General features: G+C 40.0%; 1 protein-coding gene across 1 annotated transcript in view; it reads left to right on the top strand.

Annotated features, from left to right (window-relative positions):
* Nucleotides 1-19,809, top strand: part of ARHGAP15 (Rho GTPase activating protein 15) — a 369,524-nt gene that overhangs the window by 226,169 nt on the left and 123,546 nt on the right. The window contains exon 10 of the mRNA XM_009907693.2: nucleotides 16,813-16,890. Coding sequence (XP_009905995.1) covers nucleotides 16,813-16,890 — 78 coding nt within the window. The remainder of the gene's footprint in view (nucleotides 1-16,812; nucleotides 16,891-19,809) is intronic.

Raw genomic sequence — 19,809 nt, 5'->3', positions numbered from 1 at the left:
AGCCTTGTGCAAGGTCCAAGTCAGAATTGGCTCTGAAGGGTATTCACTCTGGGGCCTCTGTGTCTGCTAGAAAGCCACATTCTGAGTTAGAAAAAAAATATCAAGAAGTGTCAACAGGAAACATCACGGAAGGGCACAGAAGGCAAATTAGAGAAAAGGAGACAAGAGCAGGGAAAGAATATAAAATAAAGCAAAAAATAAGAAAGAAAAAAAAGAATGGCACACACCCAAAAAAAAGGGAAAAAGCTAAAAGAATCAAAAAAATAAAAGCCTTGCAATGACAATACACAAAAGAGAATAAATATATATAAAATCTAAAAATAAAATTGAAAGCAGGGGCTGTAAGTTAGTGAGCAGCAGCAGCCAGGAAAATTGCAGCAGTTGAACCAGTTGCTGTCCTTGTCATAGTTACCTGATACCTGCTTCATTGATTAATGTGTTCCAGAGAAATGTATCCATTTCTATGAAAAAAAAAAAAAAAAAGGTAAAAAGTGGGGGATTTGTATTTTAAGCCCTGCCAGTAACAACAAGCAGACACTCAGTGTGCACCAGAGTAACATTTACAATGCCTGGGCCAAATTCATGCCTTGTGTAATTTTATTGCTTTTACTGGAATTACACCAGAGATGAGTTTGGCCTTTTGCCTTTTTTCTAGCATTGTATAATATATCTATTAGCGAAGATGTCGAAGGAAAGAAGGCATTTCATCTTCAGAATTTTCCATAAAATCTTTTTCAATAGGCTCAATAAATAAAACAAACCACTTAACCCAGGAAATAAAAAAGCACCAAACAACACTTTCTAGATATTAAAATAATGTTAATATTCTTTGTAAATCAAGCAGCTGACATTTGTACACGCTGAAGTGCAAAAAAATAGTCCAGAGAAATTTAAAGCCAGCTGACTGTCTCTGTTGCTTACTCTGTGCCAAAGAGAAAATGAAGGTCCTGACATACCCCCTGGTCAGAGTCAGATTCAGCGATGCTCACACATGAGGGTATCCACCCCCTAGCCATGAAGAAAAAAAGATAAAAAATCAAAAGATAAAAAGATAGACACAAAAATCTTCTCTTTTCCTCCTGAGTAAGCTGAGGCTGTGAGGCACAATGCCCTAGCACGGCACACATGCCATCACAGACAAGGAGCTGGCAAGGTTTCTACTGCAAACCCTGTGAAGTCAGGCTTCATACTTCAGCCATTAATAGAAGACTTTGGGCCAACACTTGACAAAATGAGTCTTGGCCTAGAGGAGATGTTCACACACACACACATTAAAAAAAATAAATCCATCAATAAGTTAAGTCCATTAAGTTACTTTTTGGAGAAAACAAAAACCCAGGTAGTTCCAACATCCCTGTTGCTTAAAAATAAAGCAATAAATAAAATAAAGATTTAAAATAAAATTATGAAGGCATCATTCCATAGCCTAGATTAATTGCTTTTCCTTTTGGGGGGAAAAAAAAGGAAGTTGCTACAACTATGATTTTTATATTCCCCCCCTAACCAGTTTTACAGTCATAAAGGAAAACAGATTAAACAAAAAACCCAAAGTTTTGCTCTCTGTATGCAACACTATGTTGTTTTTCTCTCCTGCCTGCAATTCAAGAGAGCAAATAACTGCAGTTGTATTTTATTACTTCAATTATTTGCTGTAGCAGCTTGTGTTACATCAATGTTTTAACCGTGTAATATGGCAGCCTAATGGGATTGATACCTAAGTGAGAGAAATGGGACCAACAGAAGGCTTCAGGAGCAAGGCAGAGGGCAGATTAAAAGGGAGGCTTTATGTTAAGGTTTGCACTTCTTTAAGAGAAGATTTTTTTTTTTTTTAGCTCATTTTACTCCCCTGAATGTATCAATTCAATATTTTAGCAATCTAGTAACTGAATTGTCCCCAAATTGGCTACTGCCTGAAAACTCCCCCAAGGAATTAAAGCTTTTGAAGATCTCCAGTTGTACGCTCGCTTAGCAGACTGTTTTGTTGTAATCAGGATCCTCACGGATCATGGATGTAATTATAGAGCAAACCAACTTCTTTTTGTCTTCACACAGACAAACAATGCTCCCTGGTTTGGGAGGAATGACATATATGCAAACGAGAGCAAAATGTGGCTGTTTGGTTTCATAACGCGACAGAAACCTATCACTCGGATCCTGGGCAGCTCCAGCCAGCCTGATCTAGTTCTCTCTTTGTGCACCTTATTTATTTTTTTTCTGGTGTCGGGGAGCATGCATTTCATTCTCAGGAAACAGATATTGCTGTTAAAAACTGCTTTCTCATCTTTATCCTACCTTGGGATGGATACAGGTTATTTCTTTCTGTAATTCCTGCTGTACTGATACCAGCTTCTGTCTACCAAAACAAATGGAGGCTTCCTTTCAAGGAGCTGAATAGATCTGTTTTGTGGTCAATGGTTGTTCCCTACAGTTAAGGGAAAGCTTCAGTGTTTTGTTGGATCAGGGCCTTAAGCTTCATGTACTTAGAGGAGAGTTGTAACTATCTAGATTTTTCTCCCTCAGGATGTAAAAAGAAGAGCTTGATCAGTTGCCCAGTCCATGGGCCACTTACAGGTAGCAGTGAGGCTTCTAAAATGACCATGGACCCCTCCAAACCAAGTGTAAGGTGATGGGTCTTCTCTGAGATGTCTTCAGAAAATAAGAAAGCACTCAAAAGACCAAAAGAGGCTGTTCCATGCCTCTTCCCCCCATCTTTGCAGGAAAAAATGTCACCCCAATATTTCAAGATTTGTCAGTCCTGAACTGCCATGGTGCGACGTGACATTACACACCAAAGGAGCTGCTGGCTTCCCTGTGCCAGCAGTAACCACACAATGGTGCTGGAGGTGCCACAACTTTTTGTTTACTTAGAAATGAAATCATTTTGATGAGTGTATGGTATCAGTTAGCAAGTGTTGAGTTCTTTATGGTGATACTGCTCATGTCGACTTACATGGAAAACAGATCAGCTCAGCAATCTTTAATAAGAAAAGTTTCCTAGTGTACTTGTAGTGATGCCCTGCAGAGCCACCAGAACTCAAAATCTGTCAACATGCTTGGTAGAAACTTTGTTTCATGGTTCTCTAACTCATATGATTGAGATTAAAGTGAACAAAATCTTGGCACATAGTTTGGCAGTCGAGAAGCATTCCTCTGTGTGTAGATGTGTGTGTGTGTGAGAGAGACAGAGAGAGGGGGAAATTTAGCAGCCACTCATTCGGTGTTAAATTATCAGGTGCTACATATTTTTAATAAACCTTAGGAGAAAGATAAGATACATCCTCTTCTAATGAAAACTGCTTTCACTTAGCCTATAAACTTAGCTATGAACAAGCTGAGCCTCTACTCTAACCACTGAAAACAAATTAACTCAAATTCTCCAGCCCAGCTAAAGTATAAACTAGATTTGAATCCCAACAGGAAGGTGAAAAATGCTGGAAGGGTGCTCTTCAGGCAGTCAGGTTTTCCTGGCAACATGATCTACTTGAGGATGCCCCTGCTTACTGTAGATGGGGTTGGACTGGATGACCTTTGGAGGACCCTTCCCACCCAGTCCCTTCTGTGAGATTCCCTCTAAAATTCAAACAAACTACTTTGTTTAATGCCCAGTTCTATGACCTGTAGGACCACCCTCACAGCAGTGGCTACTTTCTGGACATAGATAGCATCGATTCAGAGATGAAGCTTTTTGCACAGGGGCACTTCTGCCATCACTGAGCAAAGACAAATTCTTTTTAGATGCTCTGCAAACAGTCATGACATATTGATCATCCCTGGTTTTTTTTTAGGCCAGGCTGGATGTGGCTCCGGGCAGCCTGATCTAGTGAAGGGTGTCCCTGCCCATGGCAAGGGGCTTGGAACCAGAGGATCCTTGGGGTCCCTTCCAATCCTGACAATTCTGTGATTCAGTATTGATGCTTGAAAAGTATCTGAGTTTGCACACTAGAAGCTGCTCACAAAGGTTTCTTTAATTCTATGTATTTCACTTGCATTTTTGTTTTCTGGTATGTCAGACGTGAAAAACACAAAGAGCACAGCTTACAGTAAGAGTTTGTGTTAGAAGCTTTGTGACTATCTTGGATGTCTCTATAGTAGATGTCATTAATAGTTACCAAAATTTTCACCAAAGAAGGAAATTAGATATGGAAAACACTGTGTGCCAACTTTACTTTTCCAAGCCTTCAGAAATAGCAAAGGGTCTGTGTGAACCCTGGTAAAAGGGATAAGGTTGGATTTCTACCTTCCTTACATCATCGCATGTCACAGTCAGCATTAAGACACAAAGACAATGATTCAAATCAAAGTTGCTCCCTTAGCTTCAAAATTTGAAAGAATTACCTTGCATGAAAATATCAAATGATGCTCATAGTTATACTTTTACTTCACCCAAAATTCAGCTAACAGCTATCCGGGGCATTTTATTGCCAACAACTAGTTTTACCTTGTCAGAAGTAAGTAATTTCTTTTGAGATGTGTTGCATGTTTCCAGTATGTTTCACTTACATTCTTTGTATTTCAGTATGAGGTTGTTTCTTGAGGGTTTATTGTGGTTTGGTTGGTTTTGGGTTTTTTTTGTCAGATTTCTAAGCTGAAAGCAGTTTGTTCCATGTCAGATTATAGTTGCACAATCTCTTTTCAGGACTTCCTGAGCAATTCATACACAAGTTTTGTGCTATTTTAATGTAGGGTATCATGGCATGCATGTCAAAACAAAAAATGAATATTAGGGAGATGCTTCAGTCAAAGTAATGAAGTCCATGCCAGCCTTTTAAGTTTTGGTCTTTATCACTCTTTGTAACCTAGCTCAGGGCTTTTATGGTTTCTGTAGATATTCTGACTAAATTTTTTTGCTGGATGTTGCTTTGGTGGTTTAGATTTAAGGGAGAAGTGAAAAAACAAATCAACCAAACAACCAAAACCCCAAACTTTGCAGTTACCTGAACCTGTTTGGGGGCAGTAAATGCAGTCTGAATGTCAGGGAAAAAAGTACTATAGGTACCTGCATAGTCCTGCAGCTAAGAGGGAAAAAAGTAGGAAAATTGCCTAATCACAATAGGTTTTGTCATACTTAAGGTTTCTGGGTGGGTTTTTTTCCACATAGTTCCACTTTATGCCACTGTTCCATGATATAAATATACTTTTGCAAGAAAAAGGATATTTTTGTCCACTTATTAGACTAGAGGTTTATCACATAAGAGCATTCAGTGGGACTCCACAGTTTTGGATCATTATTGCCTCCTTAAATGTCTGAAATGTACACTGGGAAAGAAGTAGAAGTTGTCTACACATACACATTTACAGACACACCTTTGTATTGTCACATTTATATGTTAGATATGCAGTGCTAAGAATCTAGTAAGTTGGTGTTAGATAGCCATATACACACTTATCTTCCACGAAAGCCTCTGAGTTTTCCACACAGGCATGGACTGTGACACCCAAAGGTGTCTGATAGTGTGTGCCTTAGACTGCAGAATCTAAGTTTTAAATGTTTTCTCCCACTTAGAGATAAAAAAACAAATGCAAAGATAGATGCCTACAACACGATATGAACGAGCAAAGACCATTACCAACGGCACGAGAGCCCCAACTCCATTTTTAGAGCAGGGTCCTGCACATTCCTTCTGTTAGAAATCCAGAACCGAGCCGGTCTGGTTTCTAACTGTAAGAAACAGATCTAGCCTTCTGTGTTATGCAACAAAACAAGTACTGTCAAGTGCCTTGCTGATATTTCCTTAACTGCTGTTGAACTCTTAACAGTTAAACTCTGAGCTTGCATCCGCTCCCCAGCAATGAGCAGGAGCCGTAGGAAGTGCCCACAGATGGTTAGGTAGGACCTGTTCCTGAAGATAAGACAGATAACCTTGAGACATCTGAGCAGATCATAGCTTCAGGCTGTCAGGCAAAAAATGGATCTGCCTTAGAGATGAGAATTGGGCCTGTCTGGCCTCCTCAGCTACCTCTGTAAAGCTAAAGGATGGTGGAAGAAGCAGTCCTGCGACTTTCAATTTCCATCCTAAACATGCCTATTCCATCCTAAATTCCCTATCCCAGTCACTGCCAGTAAAAAATAAATAAATCCCTTTGCCAAGGAAAGGCACCACAGTCCAGAAAATGTAAGCTCCTTACCGGTTTTGGCTGAAGATTATGTGTGCCCAAATGTACAGTTCTTCCACTTCCAACTGTTAAAAGTCCAATAAGCAGCAGTACTAGTCAGGATGGGGAGGTGACACTGCTGAGGTCTAATTTAATCTCTCACTATTGTGAAAGACAGGAAAAGATTTGTCCCTACTGTGCACTAAATTCTCTTTAAAACCAGCACTGGGAGTAAGGGATGTTTGGAGAATTGTATCTGTCCCTAAGCTTTTAACCACAGCTCCTGCTGATGTTAGTGGACCTGAATGAAAGTCCTCTCTAGTCCTAAGAGGAGAGTTAGACCCCCCAAAGTGCAATTTCCCTTCATGTTTTGATGTTGCTTAAAAAACACAGGCCTGATGGTGGTGATGATGGATCCCCAAATGAAGCACAGTTCAACCGAAGTGGGAGGATTTAGCAGAATGCATAAATTTCTTGTACGCTACTGTCTGGAGCAGGCAGATCTTCAGCCAGTTTAGTGAGCATAAGTTACAGCTGGCTTTTGCTGGAATAGTTTATGCTCTTGACCCTCCTCAGTTGCAGAGCCAATGGGGAGTTGTCAGGCTACATGTGTTTTTAAACTTCTTTCAGCTAAATCAGAAATCCAAAAGCAAAATAACGGCTCTCAGCAGTATCATGTGGAGCTGTGACACTCCCTGGAGGGCTGGGGGTCCATAAACCAATGAATGGATTACAATGAGGCATAAATGTAGTATTTTCATCCATGACAGATATAATCTTGAGCCTGTATTTTTCATGTTACTTAACTCTTTCAGAACGTAATGTGTGACAGAAAATGTCTTGTAATGCACATGGCAGTAAATATCAGTCAAGTGTGCTTTATTGCTGAGCTCTACATGTTTCCAGAAGTTAACAGGCACAGCTGAGATATAAGCAATGGCAATGTTGTATATATTTCTTGAACATACAAAATACCTTGCCTCTCCTCTCCCCTACCCACCACAGTATGTCCCCAGCTGTTCTGATCATGTCACATAGTGGAAGAGTTTCTCCATCCTGAAATGATAACCTTTATTCAGGCTTCATACTCCCCAAAATAAACTGCATTATCCACATAGTCATCACATTGAAATCAGACTGCCACTACCCATGTGGCATGGCATGGAATAACAGAAATGGGGGCTGATGGAAGGTGGGGAACTGCCTGCTGGTAGCTGTACCTAGCAGAAAGCACCCAGGGCTAATAGTTCATATCTACTGATTTTCCTACAAGGACTCAGACCTCTCTCTGAAATTCCCTTCTGTGGCACTTGGTGCCATGGTTTAGTCAGGAGGTCTGTGGTGACAGGTTGGACTTGATGATCTTTGAGGTCTCTTCCAACCTTGGTGATGCGGTGATTCTGTGTCAGTCACCATGGTGTCATATGGCTTTAAGACCAGCAGGTAAGAACTGGAATCATAGAATCACAGAATGGAAGGAGTTGGAAGGGACCTCCAGAGACCAGCAAGTCCAGCCAGGAACACTTAGGGCAGGCCACACAGGAACACATCCAGGTGTATTTGGAAGCTGCACATCTCTGGAGATATGAATGATTATATCCCAAGGGAGACACTGGTGGAGGACCATTCAGCATTTGAAGGTCCCTAGTACTCCTGAAAGACCTTTGGGTCAAGGAGGAAAAACAACCAACCAACCAACCAACCATATATATTATATATATGTCTTTTTTATATATATGCATGTATGTACACGTATAGATATATATGTCACGACGATGATCAGAGGGCTGCAGCACCTCTCCTATGAGGACAGACTGAGGGAGTTGGGGCTATTCAGTCTGGAGAAGAGAAGGCTCTAAGGAGACCTAATTGTGGCCTTCCAGTATCTGAAGGGCCTACAAGAAAGCTGGGGAGCGACTTTTGAGAGTGTCAGGTAGTGATAGGACTGGGGGGGATGGAAAAAAACTAGAAATGGGGAGATTCAGATTGGATGTTAGGAAGAAGTTGTTCCCCATGAGGGTGGTGAAACACTGGCAGGTTGACCAGGGAAGTGGTGGAAGCCTCATCCCTGAAGGGTTTTAAGGCCAGGCTGGATGTGGCTGTGAGCAACCTGCTGTAGTGTGAGGTGTCCCTGCCCATGGCTGGGGGGGATGGAATTAGATGATCTTTGAGGTCCCTTCAAACCCTAACAATTCCAATTCTATGTGTACATATATATATATGTAATATAAAAATATATACTTTTTATATACATATATTTCTATGGCTCTTTGCCATTTTATCAAGTACTTGACAAAATGGCATAGAGCCATAGAAATTATTTTTGGGTTTAGATAAATTAATGGTTGGTCAGAATGGATCCACGAGCCCATACGTGAGAAGCAGTAACTGCAGGCAAGGAGAGGAAAGAAGAGTGGGGAAAGAGACATTAGAAGAGAAAGCAAACACACAAAAACCCCAAACATTCCCAAAACGCAACACTAACGTGTTGCAGAGAGAGGGAAAGGCTATTTCCAAAGGTTTGGTGATTTCAGATATTATACTGAGTTGCATAAAGCAGGACAATGTTATTTGCTGTTAGACTGCCATTCCTTTCAAGGCAGGGAGCTGATGTGTGTGCTTGAGAGCTGCATTTGGTAGGGATATTTTTTTTCTCTCCCCCCCTTTAGCATAAACCTTGTTGATTTAAAAAGTGAGCACAGATGAATCAGGTGGCAAATGTATTCATGTAATCATTTTCATTAATAAGCCGTTATAAATAATAGAGGGAAGGTTTTAAGTGTATAATTCTCTGTAGCACAATTGAGATTTTTCCACATCTTCAGCAGTAAGTTAATTAGAATCACCTGCATTTTCTTGGGCGGACACCAAATGGATTGCAAACAAAAACAGATTAAAATAGCTGTAGCTCATGGCATACAGATGACAAGATGCACAAAGAGGACAATCAGGCACTGAAAACCTCCTCTTTTACAAACAGTTGGGTTGTGTTGTGTGTGTTTGGGGGTTTTTTAAAGGAAATTCAGCTCTTGTGAGTCGCTGCAAAAAGACGTTTGCAAGTGTTTCGCTGAAAGACTAGAATGGCTTTGTTTCTGATCCCATGATGAGTGAAAGAAATGTTTAAGCAAGATCACTTTACAGAGAGATTCAGACTGAAATGTGATGACTGTGATTCAAGCCAAGCCAAAAATTACAGCTCAGAATTAAAGGGGATGGACGTGGCTTGGGAATCCATTTTCCCACATTCCTGAATCTCAATCATCCCAGCCAATGTTTAAAAGAAAATAGAGTGGAAAGCAATGAGGTCACTTTGTTTAGCTGCAAGACATGGGACTATCAGAATGGCAAAAGTGTACACTGGAGGTAAGGGCAAAATTACAGTGAGCAAGCTGCATGCTCCATGGTTTCGTTCACAACGCATCGCTTCAAAGATTACTCTTGTTTCTTGTTACAGGGAGCCCTCTGAATAAGTCCTGTTGTTCCTGGGGCTTTTAAACCATAAAATTCTTGAGTGGCAAAGACACTGCAACACAACAGAGAAGACAATGAAGTCATAGTAAGCTTGATGTAGGCAGTAAGCAGCAGCCCCAGCACTTGGCTTTGTGCTGTCTCTACCCTTATTTATTTATATAGAACTATCAAAGTGGAAATTCTCCCATCAAGTGACAGGAAACAGAATCAAATATATTGTCCATCATATTCACTTGTTACTTATTCTCAGTATGCAATGCTCATACTCAGTGTTGTAATGGCTTCCATCAAACAGGTTCTACAGGGTCTCAAAAACACTAAGATCTTAGTCAAGTTTTTCTCCTGTCATTGCATCTTCAGGTTATTACTGCAAGAACTAATTAGATATTTTTTTAATGTAGGAATGCCCCCCTCATCATCTTGGTATTATTGCGATCAAACAGAGAATTATTTCTTGTTAGCTAATTTCCTAAAGAGATTCACCAAACCTCATGTCAGACACCTCCTGTAGAGTCATTTCTTAGCTTGTTAAGAACAAGTGCAAGTTCTCCTTTCCTTTCTTCCCCCTGCAATCTCTGCTTTCACTACATTCTGATGCAGTGTTGGACTTCTACTAATAACATACTAAAGAAAATCTTGTTTATGCTACTTTGAATTCAGTCTTGCTGGTCATGGGTCCTGGCAGCAGGGCAGGGCTGGTTGTGAGTCCAGTGCCTGCAAATCATGTCAAAAGTACCAACAGAGGGGACATCTCTCCATCTTCTTGTTCATACAAAACAATGAAGCATGTTTCATTTTATTTGCTTGATGTTAAGCACAGTGCTCTCCTGAAGATCCTATCTGCAGCATGTGAAGAGGTTGCAATCTCTTCCCTGCCTCTGTTTGATACCTGGAATTATAGAAAGAGGAGTATCAGGTTAGTCCTCTGCTATGGCAGTGAGCTGAGAGATCATGTTCAGCTAATCATCCCAAATGACCCTCAGGTCTTTTGTAACCTACATCCAGAGCGTTGGATGTATCCGGAGCTTCTCCATATGAAAACTTATTTTACCATGTAAGGTGTCTGTTCAGCTCTCCTGTAACTGAACCTGTCCTCATCAGTATTTAATATCTCCCTGATCTTTGTGCTATCTGTTTACTTTGCCAACAGAGATTTATTTAGTTTTTTTCTCATTGTCCACATCTCTGATAAAAGTATTAGATAGCACTGGACTGAGTTCCACTCTTGAGAGCCCTGCCAGTTATGACCTTGTTAACTGATATCTCCCATTAACTACTACATTTTGAGGTCTGTCACTGAGCCAGTTTTTAATCCATGTAATATATGCCCTGTTAATTCCATAAAATGCAAGTGCTTTAATCAAAATGTCATGGAAATCCAAACACACTATTTCAACAGCATCGCCTTTATCAGCCAGACCTGTCAAAAATCCAATCCTATCAAAAAAAAAAGCAACAAGTTTGCTAGACAAGGCCCTGATTTCCATGCAACCATGCTGATTGGGATTAATTATATTTTGCTATGAATTATTTGTTCATAGAGTCCTGAATTAATTATTTAAGTAGATTGTCTGGGACTGAGGTCAGTCTAGCCAGTCTCCAAGTGGATTCCTCTTACTGCTTTTACAGTACCAAAATAACTCCTCTGCTACTGTCTCCAGCCTTACTCATTTCCAAATATTTCTCTTTGTTTTATTTACAAATGACAGACACTTGCATAGCATGAGCACTGATAAGTAAAAACTGGGTGTGTTTTTACAACAGCCATTATCTCTTTGTCCTTCAGATTGACTTCCAATGTCAACCTGTTGTTTGATCTCCTAGGTTTGTTTACCCTTGTCTGTCTAGTAGACAGACTCCTACTTCTGGTCTAGGGATGGGACCTGCTTCTATATCAGATGTTAGTCTGATGATGTTTTCAGCTTCACAAACAGGCTTCTTTTATGGGACAAGTACAAGAATTGGAAGTACAAGATTGATCAAAAGAGGAGATCTTTCCAACAGGGCAGAGCAGATCCTGGTGTCAGCCTTCAGCTCCACTCCAGGAGCTTTAGGGCACATCTAACTCCACCCAACACCAAACCAAAAAGTCAGGGTACATGTGTCAGCAACATTAAAACCCATGCCAAGCACAGTCAGCAGTAGCTGGTGCTCACTTCTGCCCAAGCTAGTCAAGTCTTGCTGATCTAAATATCTTTAGCTCACACAGCTTCTGCACCACTCTTCATTTTAGATCCATGTGACTCCTGTTTGCTGTTAAACCTCTATGTTGTTGTGTTTTTTTTTTCCTTTCTGTGGTGTAACTCAGATTTGTTCTCCTCATTTTCATCTCTGCTCTCCATGACATCAGACAAACCCAGTTATTTTCACTCCCACGTTGACCTGAAACTCCAGGTACTGCTTGTAATCCCATCCAGATACAGCACTTGTAATGCCAAATTTTAATGTGTCAGGTTTATTCTTAGCTACTCTTCATGATTTTCCTTCTACGGGCACACAAATGTTGATCCTTTTGTGACACTGTACTTTTTTCCCTCCCCTGTGGGTTCTTTTTCTCATCCAACACATTATCCTGCCGTTGCTGTATTTGCCGCATTCACCCCTGTCTGCTTCTTTAAATGACTTCATGCCTGCCTTTTGTGCCCTTACTAAACCTTTAAAAACAAAACAAAAAAAATTGTTTATATATCAAATATTTATGGTAAGATGCATATGAAAACAGGAGGAAAGAATTATAGTTTTAGGGAGAACATACCCTGATAATGACCTCTTAAATATTTGTAAAGATAGCCCTGGGCATCTGAGCCCACAAAATAGTTTATAATACAACAGCTTGATTACATAATGATACTTTAGTTTTAAAACGTATGATCTTTCTGTTTATGGGAAGGCATAATAGGCTCCTTTGAAATACAATAGTTTTGCCCTGAACATAACTGATTTTAAATGAAAGGACTAACTAAAGAATGCCTTTCTTCCAAGTTCCTGCTTCACTTTGTTGTTGAATCCAGCACCATGGTTTCTTTTACAAAACTCCTACCAGGCCTGGGGACCACACCTATTTCAGGCTACATTTAATTGTGGAAGTTCCACGGGTTTCTAGGCAGGATGTTACCTAGCACCATTAAAAATGGTGTGTTTCAAATTCTAAAGCTTGCTCAAAAGCAGAGCAAGACATTTCTGTATACCACCTCCTCTAAACCCCCACACAGAGAGAATTTCCTTTTATATTTGGTTGGAAGATATTGTCAAACATAGATTAAGTTCAAGCAGAATGCAGCCTGATTTGGGAGAGGGATTTGGTTCTATGCAAAGAAAAGAAAAAAGAATGAATGAGAATGTTTCATTCAAGGCAGGTCATAAAGCACAAGCAGTAGCTCAACCAACATCCAGCACTAGTAGTTTAAAATGTGTGCTTGGAGAAATATATCAATTTATCTCTATTTTACTTTATTTTTTTCCTATTCCTTTTAAATGTTTCTATGTATCACATGGTTCCAGCTCAAACTGCTACTGGAGTGGAGACTGACCTGAATTCATGGTTATTTTCATTTTGGCTAGAAGCAGGGGTGCAAGAAATGTTGTTGTATCAATGTTCTCCCAATGTCTTCTGTGCAGATACGCAAAGGGAACATAACATTCATTACTGTTCATGAATCTCAACCAAGCCTGAGTTCAGTGGCCTTTTACTTTGCCTATCAGGAGTGTAATTTAATGACAATAAGTAACATTTGCCTGTAGTCTGACAGCTAAACAGCTGTATTCTTGAGTCAACCCTTTTCCTACATTTCTTATTCCTCAAAATTTAGGATGGAAGTACTGAAGTTATTATTGTGCTTTTGGCTATCACTTCTAATTGTGAGTCCATCCTGTTCTCAGCTTCCTCAACAAAACAAACAGAAAGAGATTGGGAGACTGGGACATAAAGCAATATAAAATACTACTCCTCCCCGAGGGCAAAATCCACTGGTTCTTCCCTGGTAAACCCCACTCTAAAGCACATGAAGGTCACTCTATAGTGAGCAACAGTTGAACTTTATTACAATGATTTTATTTTTTTTCTGAAGCATTCTTTACCACTGCACTTAAACATCAGCACCAGATATAAACCTCCACAAGGCTTTTGCTTCATCTTGTTCCTTAAGTATTTATAGCCTGCCATGAAGGAACACTGACAGCAGTGCAGTGATGTTTTTATTCTTGACAGAGGTGCCCTAAAAAGTGAAGTTGCTTTGAAAACAGTTCATGCAAGCAGGATATTAGAACCATAGAAACACATTTCTTCTCCCCTTTCTTTTTCTTTCTCTTTGGCCCTTAATTGGATTTCTAAAATAAGTTGTGAACAACCCAGCTAAGATAATGTGGTCACAAAAAGGATGTCCAAATCCACCAGTTTGGATGGGTTTGGTTTGGCTTAACTTTCAAAGTTCTTGGAGCAGAAAGTTGATGGCACGTGAACACTATAATTGCTTTGATGTCCTTGGATTTAATTTATTCTTTTTCATTTTTCTTGGGGTGTTTTTTTCCCCTCTTTGCCTTATTGTATCGGGTCCAAATGAAATGCTAATCAGATCTCATTCCTGGACCGAAGTAAATGTATCACAATAATGATGCACTGCAGATAATTTTGCAAGAGGTTATTTCTACCAATTCACAACACAGTTTGTCCTTTGCACTTGCTCTGGATAATTTTTGCAGGTTATTAATGTGGTACATTTTTATTTCACCCATGCTAGTGCTTTACATTCCCATATAGCCAAAAAGGTTAAGAACTGAATTGAGCTAGATCCAAAGAAAAGTTAACATTCTGTCTGTTTGCTTATTTGTTTGTTTTATCTTTCCTCTCTACTTTCTGGTTTAGACTTCAATTTACATGATACCATTTGTAATCCTTTACCCCAAAATCCCATATCCCTATGCTGGGAATTACTCTTGCTCTCTCACTCTCCCTTCACTAATCAGAATGAGATTCTTCAGTTTAGGATAGAATTGCATTACTTAAACATTTTAGTAATTTTCATTTGCTCATGTGTTATATATCCAGTAGATGGAAGACTTCCAAGTGTTCTTGATTACCAAATCCTTTTTGATTTCTCTTAAGTAAACGTTTTCTTCATCCCCTCTGGAACCAAAGGGGATCTTCCTGAAATGTATCATCACTCTCAGTATTATGTTGCAGGACACCCACAGGTGCAGGGTAGAAAATTGTCTAATGAAAGACATAGATAAGCAGTGTATAGTGTGGAATTATTTTGAATTTTTAAAAGGAGTTATTTAATGTAAACCAAGCCAGGACAAACTCTTCCTGGCGGGACAAACATAAAATATGAACTGCATTTTGCAGAGAGAGATAACAAACAAACAAACAAACAAGAGACGTTTTTTGGTTTCAGTCTGTAATAAAAGGGAAAGTGAATCTTCCATAATGTTTCAAGATCATTGAGGAACAACTCCTATGCGGAGAGGCTGAGGGAGCTGGGGTCACTTAGCCTGGAGAGGAGGAGGCTCAGGTGAGACCTTATTGCTCTCTACAACTACCTGGAGAGAGGTTATAGCCAGGTGGAGGTTGGTGTCTTCTCCCAGGCAAGCAGCACCAGAACAAGAGGACACAGTCTCAAGCTGTGCCAGGGGAGGTTTAGGCTGGATGTTAAGAAGAAATTTTTCACAGAAAGAGAGATTGGCCACTGGAATGTGCTGCCCAGGGAGGTGGTGGAGCTGCCATTACAGGAACTGTTTAAAAGGAGACTGACTGGATGAGGCACTTAGGGCCATAGTTTAGTTGATGAGATGGTGTTGGGTGATAGGTTCGACTTGATGATTTCAAAGGTCTTTTCCAACCTGGTTAATTCTATTCTATTCTATTCTATTCTATTCTATTCTATTCTATTCTATTCTATTCTATTCTATTCTATTCTATCTGTTGACTCCACTGACTATGACACCTATAATATCTTTGAAGTAAGGACTTAAGCCTCAACTCCTCCTTATTTAACTGTTATTACAACTGAACTTCTAGGCTATTGGACTTGTTTTCTTTCTTTCCTATAGTTTCAGTTTTTCCTTTTAATCCACCTTAAACTGAGGGGGGAAAAAGAATTTTTAAAAAACCAAAAAAACTAGATACATTATCAGGAAATATTTCCTGAAATTTTTTGGGCTTGAGAAATGAACATTTTCTGAGAGAAAGGCTTTTGCTGAAATTGCTTGCCAAAAGCTAATTAAAACTTGTGTTCCAAGTGATGGATAGCCTTAAAAAAAAAAAAAAAGAAGACCTGGTTTGTGTAGATTCTCTTAGCTCCTTGTGTACTTGCACGTTTTAAATGTGAAATGGCAACGTACAGTTAGAGTGTTCTCAAGTTTTAAGCATGCAGATTCGGTCGTTGTTGCACAATAGCTAATTCTCCCGGGAAAGGAGAGCAGTTCCCATGTGCTTTGAAATGCTGCAGCTATGCAACCCGGGCTGGAAGTGCTATTTTAAACAGCCATATCAGCAGAGCTTGCTGTAGGAGATAATATGTCACAAAAGGGAGTATGACATCTAGTTTCACCTAGAAGATAAACCTTGAGTAGATACGCAGGGAGAAACAAGACTGTCAGGTTGTCCTTGAAAAGAATGGCCTATATTAATGAAGAAATGCACTCCAGGGCATATGCTATTTGGGATAGTTAATTTCATCTTCAAACTTGTCTGATCTGCTATGAGCAATATAGTGGAGAAGCGGTGGCTGTGCTTAAGTCTCGGTGCGTGTCATGACTTCAGACTGGGCATCTCACCACTTTATTTTCAGAAAGGTCACAGCCTCAGAAATTCACATCTGAAAAACCCAGGCCCCAGACCGAGAAGTTTCCCCAGCACTATTAATATGAACACCCCACTTGGAGGCAGGGCTAGCAGAGCATCACGCATATTCCCAAGCAGCCCTTCTCTCTACCAGCACGAGAGCTAATTCACCCTTCCTTTCCCTTCACACTCAAAATACTCTTGCAGAACTGTATTCTGCTGACAGAATTACAAGATAATTATAGTTAGGTGTTTTGTATTCACTTAAGTTAATCTCCCACTTTAATTTTTTTTCATTGGGGCTTTAATCAGGCAGGAGGCACTTCAGTCCTTGTCAGGTGGATTATTTTTCAGCCGCTCACTACACTGCTGCTCTTCTTACTTGTTAGGGTGCTTCTGGCTTCCTGACAGACGTACAAAGAAAAATACTTGTATGATCTGAAATGAAATATGTGTTTCTCTTTCAGGTCTGGATGTTGATGGAATATACAGAGTTAGCGGCAATCTGGCAACAATACAGAAGTTACGATTTGTTGTCAATCAGGGTAAGTGATTCCTCCACCCTGGTAATGTTTTGTTTAGTACTTAACTGTCTCAGATGACAGTATTTCAGAATCTGCTGTACATTAGTGGCAGAGAATGATGAGCCATGCTTTGGAAAAGAGAGGGAAGGGAAGGTAGAAAGATATTGCGCAGAGGGAAATGTCAGCTAGGAGAGAGGAAAAACAGCAGAGTAAGCAAAGGAAAATAATACTTAAACAGCAGATAGGAAACAAACAAACAAAACAACAACAAAAAAGGAGGAAATGGATGCATGAAGTCAGGTGGTAAAAAACCAGAGTATATGTAGAAAGCAAAGAATTGAAGTGAGGGGGAAAAATAAAAGGTTAGAAGGAAAAGCAGCAGACTGTTTGGATATTGAAAGTTAAACAAAACCAAAAGTAGAACAGGGATCCAAAGGAGAGCAGTGAAAAGGAAAAAGGTGCTGAGAAGAACTGAAAAGGAAATACTGCGAGTACTGGCTCTGTCAAAGTCAGTGGAAAATTTGCCATTGATTTTTAGAAGGCAAATATCTGACCTCAAGAGATGAGAAGAGGATAGATGAATATTTTGGGCACATGAGAACCAGAATTAAAACCAGCCTGTATTTATTTACTGAACATATTTCCACATATTGCACACACAACAAATATATTTCCACATATTCCATATAAAACAAACCTATTTCCACATAGAACAAATACATTTCCACAGCACAACAGAACTTCCTCCACAGGTGAATCTCACATTGATCAGTAGATAGTGTTACAGGTGTGCAAGCTGATCAGGATAAATGATAAATACATTCAGCTCCCCAAACAGTTTGCTACTTCTGGTTTACACACTTGATGCTAAATATTCCCACACTGAGTAACTTAGCAAATAATCATGAATGACAGTGAACTTCCTGATAACAAAAAGATAGAATTGAGCTTCTCAGAAATGAGGAAAAATCCCAAATTCTGCATGGCATTAAAGACACATTTCAATGAATCAAGTATAAATGTGAAGCTGCTGCAATATTTGCTCCCACTTTTTATTAAGTCCTTTAAAGTTACCTGCAGACTATTGTCATAACTGCTAAATATTGTGCATGGTGTCTAGTTTCTTTGAGATGATAGCTGCTGGAGAGCAAGTTCATAGAACCATGGAATGCTTTGGTTTGGAAGGAACCTTTACAGCTCATCTAGTCCAATCCCTCTGCAGTCAGCAGGGTCATCTGCAACTAGATCAACTTGCTCAGAGCCCCCTCCAACAAGACCTTGAATGTTCCCAGAGATGGGGCTTCTACCACCTCCTCTGGACAACCTGGGACAGTGTTTCACCACCCTCAGCATTAAAAAAAAAGCCTTCTGTCTAGACTTCATTTCCCCTCTTTCAGTTGAAAACCATCACCCCTCATCCTCTTGCAACAGGCCCTGCTAAAAATCCTGTCCCCATCTTTCTTATAGCTCCCCCCTCCACACTTAATTTTGTACTACACATTAACCAAGAATTTAACCCAAAAAGTTATGAATTTGTGAGATATGAGAGAGATAAAAACATTCCCACCTTCAAGCCTCTCCTCACCTTTCTCAGGAAGTTTCAGGGGAGCAGTAGATGTTTGCCACCTCCTCAGCTGCTTGGGATCCATCCTGCCTTCAGCTGAAACTAGAGGGTGAACTCTGGTTTCTGAGGGATCAGTATCTATGCCAGTAAATTCAGCAAGGCTGAATAACTCTTCATCGTCATGGTTTTGACTCATTACTTGTGTTCCCTCAGATTTATAGTTGTTGGGTATTTGTATGTCAATAATGTAGTCTGCCTTGGCTTTCAAATGACTATACACTGTATTTTGTTTGGAGATAGAGAGGCAAAACCAGGATTTTTCTATCCTTCTCCACTGCCTGGGCTCTTTGCTCAGGAAAAAAACAAAAGTACCATAAAAATAATGGTCCTGTCTATCATGTCTGGCGGCATCCAAAGGTTAACGTACTTGAGGTTAATGTTACTGCTCAAGTTTTCACCTAAAACAGATGGGCTGATACTGTAAAGCTAGACAGAAGTCTAAGCTGGCTTTTTGCAGCACAGAGGTGCCAGGCATTTTTTTTCTTCTTCTTCTGGTTTATACTACTGTGAAAAATGAATGGATAAAGGTGAAGGTAATGGTACATTAAAGGCACTCTGACACTGGCTACTTAGGGCCTGCTGCCTGAGCAATGGAAATGCAAAGAAAACTCATGCCCCTGGAGAGCTAAGTTATCATCTTATCAGTTGGGATAATTACTACTTCTCGTGTTATTCTTCAGTGCTACAACTAAGGCACTAACACATTTTCTATCACAATGAATTAGATTTTCATTGGGAAGTGTTATTATCTATCCAAGCCCTCCTTTACACATCCTTCTTTGAAATCCCAGAAATACAAATATTTTGCCAGGCCTCTATTTAGCCTTTCCTTGAGTAAATTCATGCAGAAATGTCTAAGTTCATCCCCTGTGAGCATTAATGCCACCACTCTGCAGCCCTCAGCAGTGACACCGTGGAAAATTCTAACAGAAGAGGCTAGCATTTCAGCCCCCAAAGGATAATCCAGTAATTTCAAGTCAGAACATTCAAGAAGTAACACAGGCACCCAAAAATGGCTTTAAGACTGCTGGCTACTCTTCCAGCTATTTAGACAACATCCCTTGTCTGTGCTAGGTAGGAACCTGCAAGCAGGAAACAGCTCATTGAGTCATGGTGTACCTGGCAAAACTGAGTTGAGGGGAGCAGGATCTATTTAATGTGTGCTTGGGATAGCAATATCAGTCTTCACCCCATGTCCCCATGAACTTGATGTTTCCTGTCAATTACACGCTGAGGACATCATTGTAGTGAGATGGGGGTTGGTCTCTCCTCCCTAGTGTCAAGTGATAGAATAAGAGGAAATTGCCCCAAATTGC

The sequence above is a fragment of the Dryobates pubescens genome, chromosome 2 (assembly GCF_014839835.1).
Source record: "Dryobates pubescens isolate bDryPub1 chromosome 2, bDryPub1.pri, whole genome shotgun sequence".
NCBI classification, from domain to species: domain Eukaryota; kingdom Metazoa; phylum Chordata; class Aves; order Piciformes; family Picidae; genus Dryobates; species Dryobates pubescens.
This window is presented reverse-complemented; position numbering and strand designations above follow the sequence as displayed.